The sequence below is a fragment of the Bactrocera neohumeralis genome, chromosome 4 (genome assembly GCF_024586455.1).
Source record: "Bactrocera neohumeralis isolate Rockhampton chromosome 4, APGP_CSIRO_Bneo_wtdbg2-racon-allhic-juicebox.fasta_v2, whole genome shotgun sequence".
Lineage (NCBI taxonomy): Eukaryota > Metazoa > Arthropoda > Insecta > Diptera > Tephritidae > Bactrocera > Bactrocera neohumeralis.
Genome location: NC_065921.1, coordinates 87,560,804 through 87,579,920, shown reverse-complemented (window position 1 = coordinate 87,579,920; position 19,117 = coordinate 87,560,804). Strand labels below are relative to the sequence as shown.

At 36.3% G+C, this 19,117-nt stretch overlaps 1 protein-coding gene across 1 annotated transcript in view; it reads right to left on the bottom strand.

The window, feature by feature from the left end:
* Positions 1-19,117, bottom strand: part of LOC126755390 (pneumococcal serine-rich repeat protein) — a 165,210-nt gene that overhangs the window by 127,468 nt on the left and 18,625 nt on the right. Inside the window, exon 2 of the mRNA XM_050467932.1 lies at positions 5,665-5,710. Coding sequence (XP_050323889.1) covers positions 5,665-5,710 — 46 coding nt within the window. The remainder of the gene's footprint in view (positions 1-5,664; positions 5,711-19,117) is intronic.

Below are 19,117 nucleotides of genomic sequence, written 5' to 3'. Positions count from 1 at the left end.
TTGTACAAGCCAACGGCGAACATTTCCAAGGAATGTTTGTTGAAAAGCTCCTCTAGTGGCCAACCCTCTTTGATCGAATGTCCTCCCAGTGCGCGAAGTATCGGTTTCTCCAATTTTCTCATGATTGGGCGTCGCAAATATTTTTGCTGATAGTCATATAGTAGCTGTGTTATCTCTGGATTCATGTAAGCGTAGCGTGTGTCGAAATTATTGCGATGCACTAAAAGTTGCTCTTGGCTGACAATTTCCATGTGTTCTTCCAAAATCGCTGGCAAGCCAAATTTTATTAAACTAGCATGTTGGTACTCATATGTCAAAACGATTATGTTGCTGCGCCCAAAGTCTTGCAGCGTCTTTATTTCCGGCTCATATACACCGCTGCCGAGTATGCTCGCCAGATAGGCAAGATACAAGTTGCTGAGCATAAAACCGCTAATTACAAGCGTTAGCAACATAAGCGATCGCAGGTGCGTTTGCATTGGCCGCAGGTCAAACGATAAATATAGAAAACTAGCACACACATCCAAGCCCAAACGACCGATTTGCCACTCACCGCGCTGCAGTCGCGTCAAGAGAGATGTGGCAAACGTCACCAAACAAATGCTGACACCGATAGCCTGCCAGGCAGCCGCTTGGAAGGGCACTTGAAAGTAGTACAGCTTGGAAAGTGGTCGCGCATAACGTACTGCCAACTCGTAAGCGTATAATTGTAGTGGCGTACTCGAAATGTTTTCTTTGCTGTGCATTGTCCAATCGGTGCATGCGTCCACCATTCCTTCCTGTAGCCGCTGCTTGCAAATGCGAGCTATATTAATATCACCGGAGTTTCTTGCGATCCAAGGCGCGATCGTAGCATTGTAACGTTGCGCGAACGCCGCAAATATCTGTGACGAAGCGCCATCGAAGTGCCACTCTCCTGTTTCCGACTGTCGATGGATGAGCGAACGTGGTGGATCGTGCGCGTAAGAGATGCGTAAGCGGTGACCTTTCAAATCACGCCAAGTCTTGTGGCGTTGACTCAGATATGTCTGCAAAGTAGTATTAACCACACGCAGTTGTGGAAATGGTGCCAGCGTTAGTAGTTGCGCACGCACATCTGCCACCAATAAATTGTGGAAGCCATGCTGCCAATAAAGCGTGAAGAGCGTCAACCAAATATCAGTCGCAGAAGTGAATTCCCGCGGCCAGCAGAAGAGCACATCGGTGTGGTGCAAACGCTTGAAAGTGCCGAAGACTACACTGTGCCAGCTTTGGTCCAACGTGGGGGTGTCCGCCAAGAAAATTACACTCAACATTTCTTTATCGAAAGTGTGTCTTATTTCGTAGGAAGAATTCTTTGTAATTATGATTTTCGGTAAAGTCAAACTCTTCGCAATCACAGTCAAATGCGGTGTTGCGTTGAAGTCGTAGATAACGTTCGTTGTGGCAGTCAAACCCTGACTCAAATCATTCACTAAATCCACAATATCAGCGTGCTTGCCGTGACAGTGTAGAATTAGTAAAGCGTTGAAGAAAATCAATCGAAACATTTGTTCTGCTTTATTTTTTAGAAACTATTAGACCGCAAAGCGCTGAATGCCAACTAAATGGTTAAAGGACAAACGTTGCTTTTATATTTTGCGTTTGAGGATTTTAATTTTCACTCCCTCGCGTTAAGTGAACTCATTAAGTGATTAATAGTCGTAGGTAATTATTAGTTTATTATACCCAAAGGAATTTCCTATGAATTAACTTTCACACTAAACGTGTCTGAGCTTAAGTATTGTCTGGAATTTTAATTAAAATAATAATTGCCACTTTAAATAATAAATCATGTTCGGAATATAATGAACACTTTATAATCACAATAACAGGTCAATTGAAAAGTCCCCGGTGTGACACATACACCGCGGTACTTAGTTTTGACGTGAGCCCCGAAGACGGTGAACGCGATAGAGATGTTCGAACGTAATAAAGCCGAGTTTTTGCGTCGATATGAAACAATGCCTGAATCATGGCACCATCATATCAGTCTAATCGATAGTCATCCGAGTGGACTGCATACTATCAAGCCGCTCCAAAGCATGGAAAAACGAAACAGTCGGCTGGCAAGGTTAAGGCGTCTATATTTTGGAATGCGCATGGAATAATTTCTACTGACTGACTTGAAAGAGGAAGAACAATCAACAGCGACTATGTAATAGGCGTTATTGCACAATTTTAAACACGAAATTGCCGAACAACGACCGCATTTGAAGAAAAAGAAAGCGTCGTTTCATCAAAATATTGCGTCAAAAGTCGTTGAAAGCATTGGCAGCAATCGATGAATCGGTCTTCGAATTGCCTTCGCATCCACCGTATTCTCTAGATCTGGTCACCAGCGACTCTTTCTTGTACTCAGATCTGAAAAGAATGCTCGCGGGATAGAAATTTTCGTCTAGTGAAGAGATGATCGCCGAAACTGAGGCCTATTTCGTAGCGAAGGACAAATCGTACTACAAAAATGGTATCGAAAAGTTGGGGAATCACTATAATCAGTGTACCACCCTTGAATGAAACTATGTTCAATAAAAAAAAACCAACTCTGGTAGGTCGGGAACTTTTCAATTAACCAGTTATAATTACAATAGTCCACATACTCATAATTGGCGTCGAACTCGTAAAAATTTTTCAACAGATCTCTTCAGAACTTGATCTCTACTTCCGATTCCGTCGCTAAACCTGCTTTAGCGCTGATCATAAGCTTTGTCTGCTTGAATGCATTGTCGTTTGCTTTTTTTTATTTTTGTCGTTATTCTCTTTTTATATTTATGAGTTTTATATACTTTTTACTTATTTTCAAACTTGTTTATAATGTTGCAACCAAAAACAAATAGAAATAAAAAACCGTGTTCGGCTAAAACGCGAAGTTCAAGTATATGCAAGTACACATGAAATTAATTAAATATTAAACATCGACAATTTAAAAACAAATATTTAACAAGCTTTGACACATAAAAGCTGAAAACCAAATAACCACATAAACACTTTTGCTGGAACTAGCAGCCTGACTTGTTTTGAGAAATTGAAGGAAAAGGATTGCAAGAATTTTGTATAGTAAAAAAGGTGGCATCCACATATTTTTACACATCATATGTATATCAGAATATGAAAACAGTTTTTACACCTAATTTAATCTTAACTTGTATCTCAAAACATGAAAAAAGTCCTTAAATGGTTTTATATTTAATTTTATTCTTATTTTTATATTTTAATATTTTTTTTATATATTTTAATATTTTTTTTATATTTTAATATTATTTTAGTATTTTTTTTTTATTTTTTTGCTTTCAATATCAACCATCTAATAACTTGCTATTTCACAAGTTCCGCTCGTTGGGTTACTCTGCGCATTGGCACAGCTAGTGAGTGAGTGATAGACAGTTTTAGCCTGCTGTTGGAATTTCAAAAATGTCAACAATTTGCCCATAAACAATCACGGATGTGTAAATAAACTTTTTATTTCATAATTTTTGCTCGTTTGTATGTATTTTTGTATGTGCTAGTGGCGGTATAGTGAAAAAGGTAAACGCCAACAGCTTGTATGTAAACAAATAATTCCGGCATAATAATTTAATTAGCGAGCAAATGGGCTTTTACTTTTATTTACCAAATACTAATTTAAGAATGTAAAAAAACACTTAAAACACAAAAATTATTAAATAAAGTAAAAAAAATTGATATAATAATAGTTATTCCGGTAGACAAGATTTTTGGGTCTGACTTCTACATGTTAAATTTCAGTTTTTTTACACCAAAAAATTATTTTGTTTTTGTAGAAATTTTTTCACATTTCTTTCCATGTTCGTATGGGCAAATAAGGCTCATTCGTATCACCTCAATAGTGCGTTGATTAAAATATCGAACAAAGAATCAAATTTTGTATTTTTAACTAAAATTTCGTATGCAGAATCGTTGTGAATGTTGGAAAAGGCTGACGGTGATTCAGTTTCATCAAAAACACAAGACTACGAGTGGTACAAAGCCTTTAAAGACGGTCGAGAGATCGTTGAAGACATGCCTCGTTCTGGACGACCTTCGACCTCTTCAGCTGATTAAAATATTAAAAAAGTGAAGAGTAAGATGCTTGAAATTCGTCAAACAAGTGTTACGAGAGATGGCAAGAGAGTCATACCTCTCGGGAGTCCGTTCGAATGGTTTTGGTGCATATTTCGGGTATGAAACGCGTTCTTGGTTGACTGGTACCAATAAAGCGGATATTTTTTTCAAAAAGGGTTTACTGTACGTCTTACAGTTTTCTTTAGACATGCTTGATCGTGCGAATTCCGATCCCACATTCATGGAGAGCATTATAGCTGCCAATGGGTTCATGAGTTTGACATGCAAACAAGTGAACAATCATCGGAAAGGATGGAAAAAACGAGCCGAAACCAAAAAAACAACGCCAAAGCCACTCAAAAATCAAGACTATGCTTATTTTTTCGATATTTGTGGTTTGTTGCATCATGAATTTTTTCCGGAGCGACAGACGGTCAAAAAGGAGCTCTATTTGGCCGTATTGAGGCGATTGCGTAAGAACATACGTCGAAAACGGCGGGATGGTGGATTCAAAAATTCATGGATTTTACACGATGATAATGCACGATCACATCGAGCGACGATTCTGACCGAATTTAAAGCCAAAAGCGAAATGAATACCATCGATCAACCACCGTATTCAACAGATTTGACTCCGTGTGATATTTTCCGGTTTATCTAACTTAAATTGCCGCGCCGTGGAACCCGTTTTCAATTCATCGAAGAGATAAAACAAAATTCGCTGAAGGAGCTGAAGGCCATCCCAAAAGGTGCTTATGAAAAGTATTTCGAGGACTTCAAAAACCGTTAGTGGTTATTCTTCATGTTGCTACGTTTGGCATTCATTTTGTTCAGACTCAATTTAGTCAATCGGTTCCAACTCAACTCCGAAATAAATTCATATACGCGCACTAGTCCTTCAGTTTTTGAGTTATTGATCTGAAAATTTGCATACCGCCTTTCCTCTCCAAGGAGCTGCTCATTTGTCGTAACCGCCCATATTGGACCACTATAGCATATAGCTGTCATACAAACTGAACGATCGGATATAAGTGCTTGTATGGAAAAATTCTTAATTTGGCGCGATATCTTCACGAAACTTGGTCTAGGCTTTCAGCTAAAGCAATGCTTAAATATCCAAAGATTTTGTTCATATCGAGTCACTACAGCTTACAGCTGCCATACAAACTGAACAGTGGATATCAAATTCTTATAAGGAATCCTTTGCTTTTGGACCGTGTTGTTATAGCTTCAACCGAAGTTAACGTTTGTACTTGTTTTGGATTTTTTTAATTAAAGGCAACTCCATTTGAATATAACTATAGATAAAATACTTAAAGGCTGTGCTTGGTCGGTTTGATGGAAATTCTGTTCCAAATAAATTAATTTATTTAAAAAATTTTCGGAATATTTTTGTTCATTATTCATATTGTATATTTTTTCTTAATTTTTTCTAATTTTTTACGTTGCTTTTTATACAGAAAAATTTAACTAAAAATCACATAAATTTTTAATATTAACAGTATTTGACGAGGTTAATACTGTTAATATTAAATAGCTTCTCCAGCTACTTCTTCTTCGTTAAGTTGTTCTATAAATTTCACTCACCATCAGGAGGTAAATAATCTTGGCATAGACCGTAAGCTGTGGTAACCTGCAAAAATAAAATATATAATATTAATTTAAATGTATAATACAAATTAATAACAACAACAACTGCACTATGAGCATAATAAAATTGGTTATCTACAATAAAATAATGCTTGCTCTTCATCTTGTGGTAGTAGATTGTTATCAGCTTAGCGCCAACTCCGTCGTAAAACCCTACAACAAAATCAGAAATAGAAATTGTTTTGCAAGTATTTGTAGAAGAAAAACACATAATCACGCCTTAAATAATTTCGAAAGTCAGACAGGCAGTTCCAAGAAGGCAATATAACAGTTATTACGGTACTTTTTGTAGGGAAGTGCAATTTCATTATATGGCACATTGTTTTAACAATCGCGATTATGATATTGAAGACATATAAGAAATCTTCTTTATATAAATATACAGACATATATGTGTATTAGGGTGGGTCAAAAACCACGAAGGGTTTTTTCACTTCGTACGCTGAAAAATAGGTTCTTAAACGCCTCTGAGAAAGTCTATTCAATTATGCGCTCTTTATTGTAACGGGAAGCTCCTCCACAATTTTTGTAGAGCAGTAACTTTCTTAGAAAACTATTAAACCAATGAAAACAGTTTTTGAAAAAAAAAAAATTACATTCAAAATAGATTGAAAAGTCACTGGAAATAAGAGATAAAAAGAAAAAAGTAAGGGAAAAACAAGTTTTTGGCGATCTGTGGAAAATCGCTGGCTCGAAGTCGGTTTTAGACCCAAAATCTCTGAGGCAAAGTTCTTCAGCACGATCCAAGGAACATTTCTCGCAAACACGAATTTTCGGTTCTCATGACTACCTGAAAATCGACCCGCTTTAATATACATACATATGTATTTAGACCGACACCGAGTGATGAGCGAATTCATAGAATTTCACTTGAACGACAAACCTTTTGTCAGCGCTAATTTATTTTGGCATTAAATCAAACAGGAAGTTCAATGTGTTTAACAAGTTGTTGTATAAGAAAATAACGGTATTTTATGCCCATATTATATAGCTATCTCTTTGTGCGCTTCATTCATTTCCACTTTTTGCTGATAATGCGGGGCTTTTGGCTGCCAACATCAACTGAGGGTGTCGCTCCCACTATAAACCAGCACAATATTATATAAAAAAATGTCTCTATCACTGCTAATTTTGTATATCACTGCAAAAGGTATTTTACAAAGAAATTTTTAATCAATAAAATGAATATTAGTAAAATAATTTGCTCCATAGCGCATTTCAAGTGAATATCAACGCGCCTGAATGCCACAAATAAGTATCTATCATTTAATTAATAAATCCAAATGCCGCAGGAAAGAGCAAAAAGTCGTTCTCTTGCACGAAAGTTGTCGTTAACAAACGACACGAAATCATTTCCGTAACATAGATTTACGGATTTGTGATATTTGGTGAAGATAAATCTTTGGCAAGCGCAGCAGTGCCGCCACACACACAGACACATGCATATCTTGTGTGTTTTTATTAACAAATGTGTTTGTGTGTGTGTTCAGGTATTTATGCGGCAGCTAGTCGCTGCTGTAGCCGGTCCACCACCCGCAGTGCGCTACACAATTGTCTGTCGCCGTGTGGCTGCGCGCTCGATTTCCTTCTAATTTATTGCTGAAAATGCATTGATTTACACATTTTCATTTCCGCGCTTAAAAATGTGAAATTTATGTTTGAATATCTTTAGAATGGCTTATTCGAAAATATTTCGGTATGTGTGCGCGGAAGAGAGTCTCGGCAGCGCAGTATTGCCTTTACATTTTGAATGCATAATTTTCTTGGCAAGCAAGAATGGTTGGGTGAAAATATAATATTTAGATTTATTTTTCTATGATTATTGACTTTAGAAAACCAAGTTCGAACTTTTGTCCACAATATTTCATTTTTTACAAAGAATAATTTCCAAAAGAAACAGCTGAATGAAGCTCTCTTAGGGGATAACATCGCTATATATTCAGGGAAGTTTTGGAAAGCTTGACTTAGCTTTTTAGAATTTCACTTGCTATGAAATTCAACCCTCTGAAATCTACCATAGTCAAACACTTTTTTTGGCAAAATTTCCTTTTTTTATTCAACATAGTTCGCTTCAAGGATGATGCACTGTTTATAGCTATCCTCCAATCTCTCGATACCACTTTTGTAGTACAATTTGTTCTTTGCCGCAAAATAGGCTTCAGTTTCGACGATCAGCTCTTCAATCGACGAAAATTTCCTCCCAGGCAGCATTCTTTGTAGATCTGAGAACAAGAAATAATCGCTCTGGGTCCGGTCTGGAGAAAATGGTGGAAGCGAAAGCGATTTCAAGCCCAATTCATGGATTTTTGCCGTCGTTTTCATACACTTGTTCCTCGCTTTGGAGCGGGTCCATTGATTGCAGTCCACTCGGATAACTGTTGATTAGACTTCGGATTGAAAAGATGGCACCATGCTTCACACATTGTCACATAATGATGCAAAACCTCGGTTTTATTACGCTTGAAGATCTCCAATCTCTTCTTCGAATCATCAACTCGTCGTTGTTTTTCGCTAAAAGCGAGCTCGCGAGGCACCCACTTTTCACCGAGCATTCGCATACCCAAATTTGCTTGATGCCTGCCATCTTTATGCCACTTTATGATTATTCAAAATTATTATGTGGACTTTTTTGATGTTTTCGTCGGTAACAACCTCTTTTGGGCGTCCACTACGTTCACCGTCTTCAGCGCTCAATCTACCACGTCTAAACTTAGTATACTAATCCTTTGTAGTTGATTTTCCTCAGGCAATGTCTGGAAACACGCCATCAAGCCATGGCCTTGCTTCAACTGTATTTTTTCACTTCAAAAAGCAATATTTTCTAAACACTCGAAATTATTTGTATTCATTTTTTATCCACTTTTATCACAATAACCAAAGTTGCTTCACTCAAAATCATATGATTCACAAACCAATGTTCCGACAGCTTTCAAATTTATACTTGTCCTTTTTATATTCCCCCCTGTTCCTTTCCAACGATCTCATAAAAGCATAATTAATTCAATTATTTTAGACTAATTGAAAACACTTTCCCTCGTGCAACCTTTTCCAACCATTAAACGCCTAAAATGCTGCTTTATACGCGCACACTTAGCCAGTATTGCTTCCTGCATACATACACCTCTGTCTAACAGTCTACTGTCGTCTATTCCCATCTGTATAAGTATATTTCCCCAATGCTTTTCCTCCTTCTCTCTCTCCCTTTTACCTCCATCAGCTTTAGTAGGTCAAATTCGATTTCTGTGCACAACCCGTAAATTAATTACTACTTGAGTAGCCGAGTCTAATTCTCCGCTGACAAACTTAACAAGCGTGATGAAAATATATTAATTTCGTGCTTCATGTTGGCTTGAGTCAGCTCTTCACTTTTTGTTTCAGTTCTTTTCCAACATGCTCAAACTTTCACTTTCATGCCATCCCCTTTAGTACGACTTTGACTCTGTTATTACAGTCGCGTTTAATAATTAATTACTGCCTGAGTTTGCTGCTGACAGTATGCCTAATACATTATGCTTCCAACCAAAGTAGTTCGTTATCTACGAAACCGAATGGAAGGATACTAATTACTTGCATTAATTTTAGTTCCTAAACTAGTGAATGTTTCCTTGAATTGTTTACTGTTGTTTTCAATGAAGTTTGTAACATATAGCAAAACGTAAATTTGTAACAGGGTTTAAGTAGGAGGAAGGTGGCCGTTAATACTTGCTATTGGAAGTAATTCTCCACTTATTTCCCCTCTTTTTTATAACTCTCAATATGGCCAATTTTCATTCCATCTTTTTTGAAATATTAGTAAAGTTAGAAACATGTTGCCTACATTCAGGCTTACATATATAATGTTAGCGGAGTCACAAACCCTTCATAAAAATATGCAGAGTATACATATATTTTTGAAATATCATAGCATAGCAAGAAAATTGTAACTTAACGCCATAGACATAAATATTTTAAGGTCACCGGGGGCAGCAACGCCTCTTTACTTCAACATCCAAAAGCTCTAACAATCGAAGTTTGACACTTGTTTCACTTTCAACCTTAATATCAAACACCTCTACACGTCCATCGAGTAACTTGCGCAATAAAGTCCCCCAAATATCTGGTTTAACGGTTCATAATGTTGCAACAAATTATCACAACTGCAACCTACTGCGTAGCATCCTTCCTTAACAACTGAGCACAGCCATTTGATGAGCTCATATGAAATTCTCGAGTGAACACAGCCGCAAATACGAAATGGCAGCCTCACGATGAACAGCAAGTGGACAAGTGGAACACTGCAACTTTGACTTCCTTTTACTTTAATGCACTTACTCGCTTGCCATGTGCAACGCATAGCTGGTTACATAATTACATGTGCTTTTATCTGCAAACTTCTGTTGCAGACACTTAGTCATGCAGTTCGTACGAGTTCAAGTACTAAATGAGTGAGTGTTGAAAGCAACGTTGGCGCTGCCAAACAGCAAACAACAAAATGCAGAAATGTAGGTTAAAGTCATTTGGGCAGTCGACCATTTGGCCGACCGTCATTCGTTGCGACCGTTCCGACCGCTGCAACCGTTGCTGACCGTTATTGGCTTGCTGTGCATCATTTGTCATTTGCCCGAAAGGTGGCAACGTCAACGTGTTCATATATATAAACGTCGGTACGTTGGTTCGGGTATCACGCGCCACATGGCTAATGAGTTTGGCACTTTATGCCATCCGCAAAGTATTAGCAATGAGTATTGATGGGAAAAATTTTTACAAACAGCTTGGTGACATTGGCTCCAATGAATGATGAAGTCATTAAAAAAACATAAAATTGTTGTTGTGTCGTAATTGCTTGCACATATTTAGTTGTTTATTTTGAGCTGACCCTAGACAAACTTTATAAATGATTATGTTGCATGTGATGTTGTAAGCTTACACCCTAAAATGGTAACAATTTTAAATTATTTTATTTCTTATTAATATACAAAATATACTTAAAAATATATGCAAATTTATTTGTTTCTTTTGTAGAAGTTTAAGTTTCAGCCTAAGCTTTTAGTGAAAGCATACAATGAACTGTAAGTTCTTCTATGTAAAACTACAATTAGATATTGAACTAGGAATTGATAATCTTGTTGACAAAAAAATGCTTATGAAAGCTCTAGACCTTCAGCACAATTGAAAGCTTTCACAAAAAATGTTGACCAACATTATGTAGGACTACGATTATATATTGAACTTGAAATTGATATTCTTGTAGACAGAGAAGTGCTTATGAAAGCTCTAGAGCTTTAGCAAAATTGAAAGCTTTCACAAAAAATGTTGACCAACAATATTTAGAACTGCAACTCTATATTGAACTTGGAATTGATAATCTTGTAGACAGAGAAGTGCTTATGAAAGCTCTAGAGCTTTTGCAAAATTTAAAGCTTTCACAAAATATGTTGACTAAAAATATTACATGAATAATTTGCAGTGCTGTATATTATAGTATTTTATCTTGAAGCTTGATATATTTAAGAAATGAAAAAAACTTTTATTCTTCGCTAAAAAAGCTTAAATATTTCTCCATTAATCAAAGTCAAAACTTTTGGTATAGTTTCAGTGCCCTCATTGTTAGATACTACGAAAGCTCACTGATCTACAATAAATTTAGATATGGAAATGTCAAGAAAAGGAAAATTTGAAAACTCGTCATGGACAAAAAATTTCTGGGTATAAATTACGTAGTTTTCACAAAAATTATCGCGGTTTTTTTGCATTATTCATATTCTTTACTTATGCTGACAAGGTTCAAGGCTACTTTGAATATTAATTTTTGAAGAAAACATTGAGAAATGAAGAAAATTGTATTGGCCAATTGTCGAATAACCAATAGAGAAATTGTTGTTTGTGCCAAAACTGACCTATATCGACCAAAAACAGCGTCGCTTTGACATTGTTCAGGAGTTTAAGCGACTCAGTCCGCGGCGATTGAAATCTGCTTCAGAGGTTCATTACTAGTGACGAATCACGGGTTTTTGGTTATGACATGGAAAACAAAGCTCAATCAGCCCAATGGGAGCTATCGTAGGAGGCAAGACCGAAAAAAGCACACCAAATTAAGTCGAAGGTGACGGAATACAAACTGCATCGAAGGCGGAGCTATACGAGATCATAAAAATATTTTTTATGTGCTTTGAGGATTGGAAAAAACGTGAAAAACCCTGGAGGTGATTCAATTTTAAATTTTGACCTTAAAAAATACAAAATTCGCGATACTTTTTGAACAAAACTCGTATTACTTTACTGATTTGTGGCAGCCGATCGCCGCCAGCTTTTCTCCTTTCGCTTATTCCACATGCTTTTGCCGGCAACTTGCTCAAGGAAATGTGTTCTATCTAAATTGGCATAAAGTTTAAGATAAAATTGTTATGATTTTATCTGTGAAATTCTTCAAATGCAGTCAACGTGCAACCAAGCATCGCACCGACAAGCCGCCAAGCAATGCCACAACTCGTGGTATTGCTGCAAAATTGAAAAGGCAAACTGGAATGACGGCGGTGTTAGAAAAACATTTAGCGGCTGCATGTTGCAAGCGGCAACAACCGGTGTGCTGGCGATGGTGGCAGCGTTGTGTGGCAGCCACACATTCTGCGAATGCGCGAATTGAGTTACTCACATTTACATGCAAATACAACAAACACACACACACATTTGCATATTAGGTTTATGGTGTCTACCAACACGAAAAGCCGCAAAACAACAACAAAGCAAACTCGCTGCTGTGCTGTCATGCGTGTGCAAACAATTCGACGAACTTGACGCAACCACCAAGTGGTAAAAGTTGCGCTTGTTGTTGTCGCTGTTATTGTTGTTGTTTAAACGTTGTTCCGCATGTTGTCGTACATGCTGATTATGAAATTAGAAATTGTTTGTTTGATTATATGCCAGCCAATGAACAGGCTAAAACGTCAACGGCATGTTAGACGGTCAAATAGTTGGTAATTAATACAAACATACATACATGTGTATGTATGTGTATTAGTACCGGGTAAGCAGTTACACATGTTTACATAGCGAGCATTTGTGCGGGAAAATGGCTAGAGTTGCCAGTCTGTAGTTATTGTCTGCTCTGTGTGTTAGCTAAGCCGTTGTTGTTTTATTGTTATAGTTGTTGTTATTGCTGTTGTTGCTTGTTTAAGTCACTCAGTCAGCGGTAGACCACTTTTGTGGTTGTGATTTTTTAATTGAAAACCGCGCATGCGTACAAGCCAATGAAAGCGCAAACACTTACACACACACACACACAGACACACATGCGGTCATACTTATCGCCGCGCTGCGCTTTGTGTTTGAGAAGCACGCTTGCAACACGCTCACACATGAACACATGCCACGTTGTTTCGCTTGCGCTTTGTTGTTGCTATTTGTACTGTCACTGCCACTGCCAGCTTTTATCATTTAGAACCTTGACTGACAGCAATGGCACCTCATTTGAAAGGACAGCCAGCTAAATGGTTGTATGCTTAAGTATTATGGACTTCGGCCCCCGTTAGGCATGAGAGCGCCCGATTGTAGTGTTAAGTTTATGCAAAAGTCGCGAAAATAACCGCTGAGCAGCTGCTGAGTAGTTGTCTGCAAAGACACCGACGATCTGTCACGTATTCTACTCCTCTCTTGATTTTAACTCACTGGTAGGTTGTTTACTCATTTTCGTGCTTCCGCGTTTTTTTTTAGAAAATTTTAGTACTATAAGTTTTGCCACTAGAGTTAGCGTAAAAGAATTCGCTGAGAATAACAAAAAAGAAATATATACTTTCCAGAGCAAAATAAGCAAAAGTTTGTAAATTTAGCGAGAGACATCTACTTATTGTTGTTGTAACAGTTTAAATGTTACCCATATGGTTCAGGGCAGCTTCGGAGTGGTGAAAGTTCTTGATTAAACACACATTCGAAACCGTTCTCTAAGCAGATATTAAATGAATACAACTTTTTCAAATGGCGTGCTAGTATAAGTCGATTTTAATTCAAATTTTAGCTAAAAGTTGTAAGTTGTTGGAAGTCCCCAAACTCTCCATTTTTCAAAACTTTTGAACAATTCGAATATTTTTGCCTACTTTGCTATATTATAATAGCTTTTCGATATTGTATTAGTTTACAAAAAGTCTACAAAGTCTCCACTAATCGAACATTTAAAACAAATGATCATATTTTTTTTTCTTAAAGTCCTCCAAACTTCTTGTTTTCTTGTATTGTATTAGTTTTCAGAAAGTCTCCACTATTGAAAAACATAAAAAATACTAATTTTTCATCTTAAAATTCTTACAAACTATCTTCAAACGAAAATGTTCTATTTTAGAAGATACCACTCTCCACTGTCTCTAACAATAATATTTTTGCTATTTTTCAGATTTCGTGCAATAAATCTGGACCGAAGCTGTGGTAAGTCGATTTTAAATCAAAGTATGATACTATAATCCTAATTGTGTTATTTAAAATTTTACTTGCTTAAAGGTTCTTCACGATCTGTAAAGAATATATTAGTTTTCTAAAAGTCCACAAACTCTCCACTAACCAAAAGTTTTTAACAAATAGAATACTTTTGCTATTCTAAATTGGAATAGTTATTATTATTAGTTTTCAAAAAGTCTCCAAAGTCTCCACTAAACGAAAACTTGAAACAAAAATTAATAATTTTTCTTCTTAAAGTTCTTGCAAATTTGTTGCGCTTTAAAGTATTCGTTTTCGAAAAGTTTCCAAGTCTCCACTAATCGAAAACTTAAAAAAATAATAATTTTGCTCCTTAAAGTTCTTGCAATTTTGCGCACAATAAATTATTCGTTTTCAAAAAGTCTCCACTAATCGAAAACCTAGAAAATAATTAATAATTTACTTCTTAAAATTCTGGCAAATCCTTCGCGTTTTAAAGTAGTATTTTGCAAAAAGTTTCCAAAGTCTCCACTAATCAAAAACTTAGAAAAAAATTTAAAGTTCTTTCTCTTCAAATTCTTGCAAAATTTTCGCGCCTTTAAGCATTGCAACACTTTTTGCGCTACCTTTGCTTAAGCACTCTATTTCTTTCTAGTTTTATTTTTGTTTTTATTTTTCCTTTCCTCACTTATTTATTTTGCATTCTACTTCAGCTTCTCGGCACGCCAACATAATATGGTGTTAATTGTGAAGCATTCGTTAGGCTTCATCCGTCACAAATGCGCATTCATTTACACTTACTAACTTACATGCATACTTAGATACATACTTTCTGCTAAGTAGCGACACATAGTAGGTAATGTGCGCATTTTTATATACATGCATACATATACCTATGACTTTAAGTCTTCTGTTCTCTGGCAAGTAGCTTTGAGCAAATGAAGGTGTTGCTTGCTCATTGACTTGCGCGCCTAAGTATGCGCGTCGCGGCCGGACAATCGATGGAAATCATCTGCCTCACACTTTTGCACAAATCGCATGCCACTACTGCCTTCCTGCTGAGGCTGTGGCATGTTGAACGCAGTCGTTATTGCGGTTTGCAAATACACAATGCCTTTGCTCTTTTTCCACTACTTTTTGTTTGCTGGCAATGAGTAAGTTAAGTTGTTGCAAGTAGCTTGTTGTGCTACTAAATGCATTGCATCAGGAAGCGGTGTGGAAAGTTGCAAGAATGTGTACTTACATACTAAATTTCTCCCAAACAGACTTTGTATGAAAATTTGTAAATCATACTATTGGTTTCCAGTGAATTTCTTTTGTCCAAATTTCAAAGTGAAAGAAAGGGCACACATTTTATAAATTTTGATATTTAGTGAGAACTGAAATTGAGTTTCAACTTAGCAACTTCCAGATACACAACCATAGTTGTAACATCTTGCAATCATTATTCGCAGCTTTTGTGAAGAAATTTAAAGTTATAGTAGTTCTGACCTCTCATTGAAGGTTTTCTTTACTGTTTAAAATTAAGCGGCCGCTTTGGGAACAACCTGTGGTTTTCCCAAAAAAACAGCTTATTATGCTTTTAAGGCCCCCCGACATCCGTTTGATTGACTTACATGATTGTTCGATTTGAAGTTGCCTACTTCGGTAAACCAACCACCACTGGACACCGCGCATTCAAGTTAGTAAGCTTCATTAAGCGTTGCCAGCTTAACCATTGATATCTATACATTTTTCTTACTTTTTTTAATTCTTTAATATTTTTCTAGTATTTATATATTTTTTAAGAGCCTGTGTAATTTATATACGCTTTTGAAAATTAGTTAAAGTCAATCGCAGTTTTACTGCGTTACAATATGGCAACTACCGGCATGGCTGCGATATATTAGTATTACATGGAAAGAAAATTGTTAAATGCTTTTAAAATTATATTGTATATTAGTTTAGTTAATACTTTTATTTACACTTTACAACATAGGCGCATATCTATTTTATTATTTGCTTGTATATTTGCATAACACCTGCACCCGATTCGGCAAATGTTAATGCTTTTTATTTGCAGAACGTCATTAAATTGCTAATATTCAGCGCTAAATTGACTGATGAACATTTTAAGCTAATGGCTTTGTGGTCACAGTGGTGTGTAGAAAAATGCAAATATACATTTATACGATAGGCGATTTAAATATTAAATACGAAAGGACTTTTTCGACTACCCAATATTTAGTCTCACGGTGTCACAGTGCAGACAATTTTTAGAATTTTTTTCAAAACAGCAAACTAAAGACAGGTTTGCATCTCAGCTAAAGTTTCGAATACAATAGAATCCTCATCCAAACCACAAATAAATTCAAAAGCACCAACAATGCAGTAAAATTAATGTAAATATCATTACTGTTAGGAAAATCCGCCGCCACTATAAAATTGTGCTATCTTGTTGCCATCTTATACCACGCCACTGTGCATCACTTAAGCCTGACTAAACTGGTTAGCGCACCACAACTAAGTAAATCCACTCAATTTTGGATACATTAATTACTTCTTTAAAATCATGCCACTCTCAATTCATGTTGCCCAAATCCAGTTGACCAGAACTGGAATCATTTGCCAACACTACATAATCACTGCACACAAAATACACTATATATATGTATATGTACAGTAAGCTTACATAATCACATCTTTGCTGTTAAAAATATATGAAAATATTATGCGATACATAAGATTTAATTAGTTAAATATCTGGCGCACAGCTTATGCTTAAGCCGATCATATGGCTCATATATATACATACATACTTTAATATAGTACATGAAACCAATTAATTTTGATGTCTATTTATGAGTAGACTATATGGTAAACATACATACATATGTATGTCGCTTAATTAGGTGTGATAATTGCGTACAGTGGCGCTCGTAAGAATATTAATGCTGCGGAAATTGATACGTTTATAAATAAAATTGATTGGTTTTGACAGTTCTAATTTAGTCAATTATATAATGTCAGCTTAATTTTCGAAAAAGCGCAGTTTAGTGCGGCTTTGGAGACTTTTCAGTAACTAAAAATACTAAATTAATTTGTTGTGTTGAATATGCGTGAGTTAAGATAGCAAGTCTATAAATTAGCAGAGTTTTAAAAAAAAGTGTAGAGTTTCAAAATTTTGTTAATTACATTTTCTTTGGCAAATAGTCTGAAAGTAAAATTTTTTGAAGGAATTTGAATTCGAAAGTTATATTTAAGATAAAAATTGTAAGTGGAGAGTTTGAAAAAAATTTAAAAATATTATTTTTTTTTAACATAATAATTTTGTTTGATTTGACACTTTTTGTAAGTTTTAAAACAGGTGTAGAGTTTCAAAAACTGGTTAACTATGTTTTCCTTGACAAGTCGTTTGAGAGTATAAAAATATTTTGGCACTTTTCGATTCAAAACTCTTATTCAAAATGCTTGTGAGCAGTGGAGAGTTTGAAAAAAGTTTTAAATTAAATATTTTTTTGCTTGAAGAAGGACAATTTTGCTTAAAGTATGCTGTTTGTTGTTGTTAACGCATAGTTACAACTTAGAAACAGAAATCAAAACATTTTATCATTTTTAAGGTGGGTTCGTAGACTTAAACTATACCTAAAAATGCATTTTTGACCTTTGAACTTATTATTAAGATATTTGCCCTTTTTTTTCAAATGAAATTTTGCAGGAGAGTTTGCATAATTTTCCAAGCATTTTAAACATCAGTGCACTATTGTCCAATCATTCCTTGCATGTACTTGAAGTTTCGGTACTTTTAAACACAATGAAACTGATAGAGTATATTATTCCTAATCCAGCCATCTGATAAACTTTTTAATTAAAATCTCAATAATTCAACTACACCCAAGTCACACCTTCCTTAAGCGCAATTTATGACTCCCATTCAAATAGTTTGTTAATTATAATATTTCTAGCTTAAATTTTATTATTGCCATAAATCAACTAGTTTTTGAACAAAAGAGTTCTCACTCGTTACTCGTTAGCACTACAAAGTTGTAGGCCAAAATTTAATTTATAAAATTCCATAAATACCAGCTTAAAGAATTTACACAATCGCGCACACACACGCACGCGCGCAAAAGTTGATTCAAACGCAAACATTTTACGCACAAACGTGGCAGGCAGCACCCGCAAAACCCGGCTGGTGATAATAAATTTCTTGTAAATGTAATTTATTATGCAATTAGTTAAACGCTTAAACTGGTATGCACAACCACAACAACAACAACCAAATGTGCGAGCAAATAGAAAAAGAAAACCGGGGGAGAGAAGGGCGCTAACGAAAAGCCTTGTTAACATTGAGAAAAGGCCGCACTGCCGCTCACTCGTGCGCTTGGCTTACGCCTGAGACGGTACAACGCCGCGTATACGTAACGTGCTGTACAATGCGCTGTGCTGCTGGAACAAAGTGAGTCTTTACAAGAACATGCGCTTAAAAAATGTGAAATTAATTGCAACATCTGCTGTTGACATTAAAACGCACGTCAAGTTTAATAGCGCTTACCCGCTTACCCCAGTGTTAGCTGCCCCGGCAACATGTGTTGCCCCGCGCCAACAAGCAGCAACAAATGCGCTCAACTGCTAAATGTACATAAAAAATGTAGCTCTGTCAGTGTATGTGTGTGTGTGTGTTGTAGGCCGCACTTGAGCGCTTGCCATTCGCAGTATGCGGAGCACTTAAGCGCCAAAATGCCATGTTGTATACACAGAAGAGGAGGAAGAAATGGAAGAAGAGGAAAAGATGAAGCAGTAAGAGTAGGTGGGCTTACGGCAACATGGCGCGACTTGAATTTTCAATGTCACAATAAATATGCATGTTTGTGTTCTCTGAGTGAGTGAGTGTGCGTGGTCTCTTTGCCGCCGGTTATTTCCTTACATAACTGGGAAGGCCTAAAATGTATGAACATGACCTTGAACGCATAACCGACGCTCAGCGCACACACAAATAAAAAGATGCCAAGAGCGCTGGTTTAAGCGG